Below are 8027 nucleotides of genomic sequence, written 5' to 3' on the forward strand. Positions count from 1 at the left end.
CTTTCTAACTCTACTACCCTTTAACAGGGTAGATGATGTTTTTCTTTTGTATTTAAATATACTGTATGTTGCTTTAATGTGCGTGATACTCCATGTCATGGGGCCGTTGTTACAATGGCAAGTACTGGTGCTGCCCTGCTAATTGAGCAGATAGAAACATGGGCTGACGCGCTGAAGATATCGTGAAGGACAGGCGGTTAATGATGCACATGCAGTTGAGACCCACTCCTCAATAATTGTACCGAGTGTTCATTGGTGGCAATTCTTGCATCGTGGGGAGTAAACTTAGTCAGGGGAGTGACACCCAGTGTTGTGGGAAGGATGGCACCCGACTGTACACTGGGTGTCTTGTAGTTCAAGACCAATCGGGATCAGAATTGAGAGGTGTTAGACAAGGGGACTCAGAGACAAAAAGATGGTATTGCTAATGAGGAAAGAGGGTTTTATTTACAGGTGCACAGAAAAACAGGTAGGATTTGTTTATGTGGTTCTCACCACCTGTGTCAAAGTCAAAGCGAACTTTATTGTCATCTCAACCATATACAAGTATACAGATAGACGAAATTACAAAGCTCAGGGTCCACATTGTAACAACATGAAGGGCAAATAAAAATTAAAATTAAATTAAAAATAGAATTTAAATTTAAATTTAAAATTAAAATACAAACGACAAGACATTGTGCAAAGACAAGACTGATGCAATGTATGGTATTATGCACTCTAGATACATAAATATAGTCAATAAATATGTAATATAATTAATAAATAATAGATATAGATAATAGAGAAATTATCAGTGTATGATAATATTTGTTTAAGACATGTGTAAAGAATGACAGGTCAGAATGTTTCACAGCAGAAGGATATCAAAGAATATCAAAATCATTAAAGGTCAGTATGAGAGTTTCAGTTCTTCTCTACCTGCACACTCGTCTTTGCAGGACAGCGGCTGGCATGTATAAAAGTTCTGATTTTAGAGCTGGTTGAGGCCGTGTGGAAGATCCCAGGGGGCAGCCTGGTGTTAAGGAGTCTGACAGCTTGGGGGTAAAAACTATCCTACAGCCTTGCAGATCTGGCTCTGATGCTGCAGTATCTTCTCTTGGATGGCAGAAGTGTGAAAAGTCCATTTGAGGGGTTTAAGGGGTCCTGTGCAATGCTGCAGGCCTTGCAGACACTGTGTAAATTTGTAAAATTGTGTTACACAAAACATCAAAGCAGTGAACTATATTTACAGTGAATCACAAGTCCCCAAATGAAAAATAATCAAAAATAATAAATGTATATACACTGTGTTGCACGGATGGGGGTGGTACCCAGCCGGGACGCCCAGCAGGACCGGAGGAGGGCTTGTGCCTCCTCCAGACCACGAGGGGGCGACCGCCCTGGTTGCTTTGGGGGCCACCGCCCAATGCCTCGGGGACCCTGGACCCCAGCGCTTCCGCCACACCCGGAAGTGCTGACGAGATCAGTTTAGGGGTCAGTACGCAGTTTCTTTTGCCAGGATGAAACAACAAACCTGCAATGGGTTTGTAGAGGCAGGAGAGATGGCAGAACCAGATTATACTCAGTGTTTGGCAGAGAGGGCTCCATGTGCACTGACTAGGGTGGGGGGCCAGTGAAGAAGCTGGACCAATGGCCAAATTCAGGGCAAAGGTAGTCAGGGCAGCTGATACAGAGCAGCAGTTGTGAGTGTGATTCGCTGTGTGAGGAACTGCAGTTGGCATGACCATAGAAGTTGCAACATGAGGATGCTGTAAAACGGATGAAAAAGTCATCAATTGCTTTTTAATTGGGAATGTAGGGAAGTTAACTGATGCAGTCACAATTTATGGACTATTTATGGCATGTGTTTGCTTCTGTGGAGGCTGGATTGGAACAGCTTTTAACTATTTATGACATCCTTGGTTTTACCGCACTTTGTTTTATGAATTATTGTTTATTGAATATTTCTTGGAAATCTGTATTGTTGCCCGCATATTGATCTGGCAAATTTTTACACTGGATGGCCTTTCTGATATAACCCTCCCCATTTATCTGGGCTTGGAACCGGCACAAAGAAACACACTGGTTTGTGTTTCCACTGTGGCAGGGGGATTGTGGAAGAAAGAGGGGGGAATGGGTGGAGAAGAGTGTCAGGAGTGATTTGTGACAGACGGGTATCAGCAAGAGTGAAAGGGAAGGTCTACAGGATGGTAGTGAGACCAGCTATGTTATATGGGTTGGCATTGGGTGTGACGAGGATGGAGAGGATTAGAAATAAGGACATTAGAGGGTCAGTTCAAGTTGGACAGTTGGGAGACAAAGCCACAGAGGCAAGATTGAGTTGGTTTGGACATATGCAGAGGAGAGATGCTGGGTATATTGGGAGAAGGATGTTAAGGATGGAGCTGCCAGGGAAGAGGAAAAGAGGAAGGCCTAAGAGAAGGTTTATGGATGTGGTGAGAGAGGACATGCAGGTGATGGGTGTAACAGAACAAGATGCAGAGGACAGAAAGATATGGAAGAAGATTATCCGTTGTGGCAACCCCTAACGGGAGCAGCCGAAAGAAGAGGAAGAAGAAGAAGTTTATTGCATATTTCTTGAATGCACTTTGACACTTTTTTTACTGCAAAAAATACGTACTTGCACTTTGAACAATCTGAAATCTTGTCTCTTGCTTGCTTCTGGCCCATCCTCAAACTACTAGGGGATCAAGAGGAGAGTCAGGTGCCTGGTTCATGTCTCATATACTGAAATCTCTCTTTCAGATCCTTTGCTGTGGCTCTCCAGATTGTGCTCAGGTGCATCCTGTTTGCTTTGTTTCTCCTTGAGATGTTTGTAGAACATATGTGGCAAACTGAACTGATTGGACATAATTTAGAAAGGCATACACCTGTGTACAGAAGGTTCCGCAACTCACACTGTATATCAGGATAAAAAACTCAAGCCATGGAGTCCAGGGAACTGTCATAAGAAAGAAACTTGACAAAGGAGTTGAGACTATTCAGTACTTCATGCCCATTTGTTTAGCTAATAATTTAGGTGTCTCAAGGTCTTATCCAGATTCTTAATGGTTGTCATGGTTTCTGCTTCAACTCCATTGTCTCAGTAGTTTGTTCCAGACTCCTACAACTCTTTGAGTAAAGCAGTGCTTCCTGGCTTCAGTCCTAAATGTACTTCCCCTTAATATCTGCTGATGTCCTCAAATATATGATTCACCCTTAAGCTTAAAATAATGTTGCTGGATCTACTTTATTGATGCCTTTGAAGTTTTTAAATAACTTGATTAGGCCCCCACGCAGTCTCCTCCTCCACTTGAGACTAAACAGGTTTAATTCTGTCTGTCAGAATAGGACATGTCCTTAAGTCCTGGGATGCACTTGGTTGTTTTCCTCTACTGTAGTAGTGGCATCCTCAATAACTGAGAAATGGAAGACGTTCTGAAACACTAGGACTCTTCCTAGAGTTGGCTGTCCAGTCAAATTGAATAACCAGGTAAAAAGAGCCTTGATCAGGGAGATGATCAAGAACCCCATTGTCACTGTAATAGCGCTTCAGAAGTAATGCTGAGATGGAAGAAACTGTCATGAGGACAACTATTTCAACAGCACTCCATCAATCAGGCCTTTATTATAGACTGGTTAGACAGAAGCCACTCTAGCGTAAAGGACGTTGTCGCAATAACGAGACATCACACAGATAAAGGTTTGGGGCAGCCACCCGTATAATGAGGTATCCTGGCTGCAAAGTCGTAAATGCAAAATATAGAGCACTGATGTGTTTACAACAGAGTCCACAACAAGACTGACACATAGGGGAAACGGTTAGACTTTTGAAGGGGAAGACAGGAAGTGAGGTCATATGGGTCTGGCTCAGGATCATCTGCCATTGGTTCAAGCCCGGAGGTGACATCACAGCGGCCAGAACCGGTAAGGTCTTCTTCCATTGGCTCGGTCCCGGAAGTGACGTCATGAGAGCCAGGTGAGTTGTCCCGGGAATGGTCTACAGGCAATGGAAAAAAAGAATCAGTGCACTCTGCCACATCCCGGCATGCCTCAGAACTGTCTTCCCTCGAGCCCTTTAGCTGCCTCCCATGCGCATGTGTGTGACAACATATAACAGTTTAGAGGACTCTGAGGACATAAGAGGAAAAACTTGTCTGGTCTGATGAGGCAAAGATTAAATCCTTTGGGCAAAACTCCAAGCACTGAAAGTTAATAAAATCAAGGACTGAAAACTCTAATTCCTGTGAGTATTCAGAGCCTTTGCCGTGGCACTGCTTTTACTTTCCTTGAGATGTGTCTAGAACAAGACAGGAGTCCATCTGCAGAAAAAATGGCAAATTTATCCATTTAAAATTGCATCTGAAACACAATAAAGTGGACAGAATTTGAAGGGGTCTAGATATTTTCTGAATCTGAATTCGATTAAATGCAGGTGAAAACTGGCAAAATTCTACTTATTTAATTTTATTTGTCAGTTAAATAGAATGCATCCTAACAGATGTTAAAATTAATTTGTAATACATAAGGGAGCCATGAATGTATCCCAAAAGGACAGTAATTTTGTTCTGTGAGACGGATAGACTTAATTAAGAACACTAGAATTGATGTTAATAGGAGACCCTACAGTACAGATTGAAACATCATAATATCCAGCGGGAATGTTCACATTCTTTAAAGACTTACAATGCATTTCTCTAGGGGATGCATTTCAGGCTGGGTCTGAAGTAATAACATGGCATGGAGACCCATGACTGATCTAATTATTTTGCAATGACACATTTTTTGCCATTATCATTTGTACATTTAGGAGTTCAGTAACATCTCAAAGAACATTAGTCCATTAAGCACACAAGAATTTTTTAATCAACATAGTGAATAATTAGGCAGTAATACTAAATAATAAATGCAAATGTTTAACTTTTCAAACTGAAGGCGGTTTTATCAGCATTACTTGAACACTGGCATGAACAGCCTGCCTAGATGTTTCTTAGAAATAAAGTGAGATCGGAAAATAAATAAATGAACAAATCTTAGCAAATATTAAAGTGCCCTTTGGGCCCCTAACTCAGTATCAAAAGTAGACCAGAAATGGTGTACTGCACAATTTTGACACATTAAAGAGACCTTTTAACTATGAAAGCTGAGGGAATATCAGGCAAAAGTAAGACTTTTGTAGCACGATAGGAAAGTGGTAAGCACTGCTGCCTCACCGCAACATGCCTCTTGGATGTCTGCATGTCCCTCCCATGTCACTGTGAGTTTTCTCTATCTATCTATCTATCTATCTATCTATCTATCTATCTACTCTATCTATCTATCTATCTATCTATCTATCTATCTATCTATTCTATCTATCTTTGCCGTATTCTCTGGCTCTTTATTAGAATTACTTTGCATTTAACAGCCCTTTTTTATGTTTAGCAACATAAAGGTGTAGCAAAGGTACCATTTTCAGCCGCGAGTACCATTAATTTATATGTTTCCCAGTTTTAAAGATCTTTTATTTTGTCTTGTAGCAGATAGGCGTGTCGTCCACCTCTCGAACCTCGGGTACCACTCTTCGGACCAGGTGAAAGTATAATAATTCTTTATTTTAAATACTACACTGTGCACAAAGCACCCCTCCCACTCCACACTCATTAAACACCATACTCTTCTATAAACAATACTCCTCCTCTCCCAGACACGTCGCCACCCTACCCTCCCAGCTCAGCTCAAATGTCTGGGCTCACCCAGAGTCCTTTTAAAGCCCCTTGACCGGAAGTGGCTCTAGCCAAACCCCACAAGGTCCGTTTTCCTTCCGGGTCAGGGCAAAGTCCTTTTCTTCATCCCGGGGAGCACATCGCTTCTTCCAGGTCACGTGACTGGGAATGCACCTCCCGGGTTATAGGGCATGCCAGCGCCTACTAGCCCCCCTACAGCGACTCCTGGCGGCCCCCAAGGTAATCCAGCAGGGCTGTGTCAAAACACTACACAGGTCCATGAGGCCCTGCTGGAACTCGGGGCGCAAATATGCTGTCCGGAGGGCTCCTCCTAGCGGCCTGGGGGTGACAACCGGAGTCCATAGCCGGTCGTCTGTCACAGTCCCTCCCCCCTTAGCGACGACCAGTGGGGCGGAGCGTTGATTCCCGCGAGGGGACGTCTTCCTCCAGGAGAACGCTTTATCCGGACCGTGGCTCTGTTGTCGAGACCAACCCGGCGAACCTTGGGGGAACGGTGTATCTTCTGTTACACCACTCCCCTGCTCCTCCGGGGACAACTACCGCCATACGTGGCCGGTTGCCGGCAGTTGTAGCACCGCCGACGTCCCTCCTGGTGGCCTCTCTTCCCGAGACCTGAAGCACCTTGGGAAATTCTGGTCAGCTCCACCCTGTCCTCGCCAAGGAGGGGTTAACAGCCGCTTTGCTGCTCTTTGCCCGTTTGTTTTCCCTGTTAGGAGACCCGCATTTCTGTGTGGGGATCTCCTGCTTTCTCTGGGGCTTGTGCACAACGTGAGGCTCTCTATGGGAAAGAGAGAGCCTCTTTGCTGTTTGCACGCCCGTTGTCCTATGTAAACTCGGAGGCGGCGTCATTAGTACCGTATCGCTCCGGGTAACAGCACTATTCAGCTGTCCCGGGACAATCGGTGCTTCCCCCGCCTCACCGGTAACCAACGGCAACCCCCTTTATCACACGGGTCGGGCTTATAACGTCCGCATTAGTCCAGAGCAGCGTCTGATACCGCTGCTCCGGTTCAAACGGACAATTTACCGACCCCTCCGTCATGGTGCCACACTCCCTTGTCGGGTTCACAGTGCTTTGGCAACCGCTACTTTTTAAACGCGGTGCCGATTCACACTGCGTCCCCTTATGATATACGGTACAGAGAGCACCTACCTGCACCGCCGCATTAATCGAGGCCGGGGCTTCACGGCCTAACCGCCGAAGGTAACGTCATCAGTCCCTTCAACGGCGCTTCGGCTGCAGCTCCCATCTCCTCCACACGCTCCTTCACCTCCTGTAGTCCCTGGAAGAAAGCGTAAAGGGGCGCGAGACATTTCTCGAGCTCCTGCAAGTTTGTTAAGTTATTTGTCTCGGCCGGCAGTAAGGCCACTTCCTTGTTTTTGTCACCTGCCGACCGGAAACCAATGAGCACGTCCTTTCCTGGCACGTGCTCTGCTGATGAGCGCAAGGGCTCCTGGGACATGGAGTCTTCTGAGGGACGGGTGGCTACAACAAGCCGACTGGGATCTGCCTCTTTCACTTTAGCGACAGATCCTTCAGTCACATTCCGTCCTTCTTTCTCATTATTTAATAATGGCGCTGCTTCGCTCGCCGCCCCCCTTCCCCTTCAGGGAGCGCAGACGCGTTGGGGAATTACTGACCTCACCGACGGCTCGCAATTGACCTACTTCCTGGTTGTCGTCGCGCGAGGACACGTGGATAGATCCCACGAATGGGTTGGCCGCTTCCATCCGATTTCCAACCCGACTCGCCTTCTGGGTATCGCGGCCATCTTGCCACGGTATGAGGAAGGCATCCGACGCACCGTCCGCTTTCTGGAGGCATGCCTCTGTAAAACAGGAATAAAATGTCCCCTGCCCTTCGGGCGTTGCCCCGGCACATACCTCCAGATTTGTCCGCGGTGTCCCCTAGTCCAATTAGGGCTTTCGGCGCGGCCGATTGCTGACAGCGTTCTTGCTGTTGTGCCCTTCGGGCTTGTTCAGCCTTTATCGGCTCCCGGTCCACCTCACACCCAGTCAGGTAAGCCCAGGTCAGCTCGGCGTCGGTCGCGGTCTTCATCCAGTCGGTGTGTACCTTCTTTTTTCCAGATTTTTTCCCCATTGCGGCTGGCTGTGTCACACAGCTCCCGATTGCAGCGCTCTTCGTCGCGGGTGGAGTTTTCACCTCCGCGGTTACTAGAGGGACCTTCCTGGGGTTCTCTGCCACCACAAAATTTATTTTACTTGCAGATTCTCTGCCAACGGACGGCCAGAGTATCCTGCCGACTACGCCAGTGTAGCAGATAGGCGTGTCGTCCACCTCTCGAACCCTCAGGTACC

General features: G+C 46.3%; 1 protein-coding gene across 1 annotated transcript in view; it reads right to left on the reverse strand.

Annotated features, from left to right (window-relative positions):
• LOC127527589 (olfactory receptor 1E5-like) overlaps positions 1-7809 on the reverse strand; it is a 41327-nt gene extending 33518 nt beyond the window's left edge. Inside the window, exon 1 of the mRNA XM_051926696.1 lies at positions 7593-7809. Within this exon, the coding sequence (XP_051782656.1) occupies positions 7593-7809 (217 nt within the window). The remainder of the gene's footprint in view (positions 1-7592) is intronic.
• Between the last annotated feature and the right edge of the window lie 218 nt (positions 7810-8027).

This window comes from Erpetoichthys calabaricus, chromosome 4 (assembly GCF_900747795.2).
Source record: "Erpetoichthys calabaricus chromosome 4, fErpCal1.3, whole genome shotgun sequence".
Taxonomy (NCBI): Eukaryota; Metazoa; Chordata; class Cladistia; order Polypteriformes; family Polypteridae; genus Erpetoichthys; species Erpetoichthys calabaricus.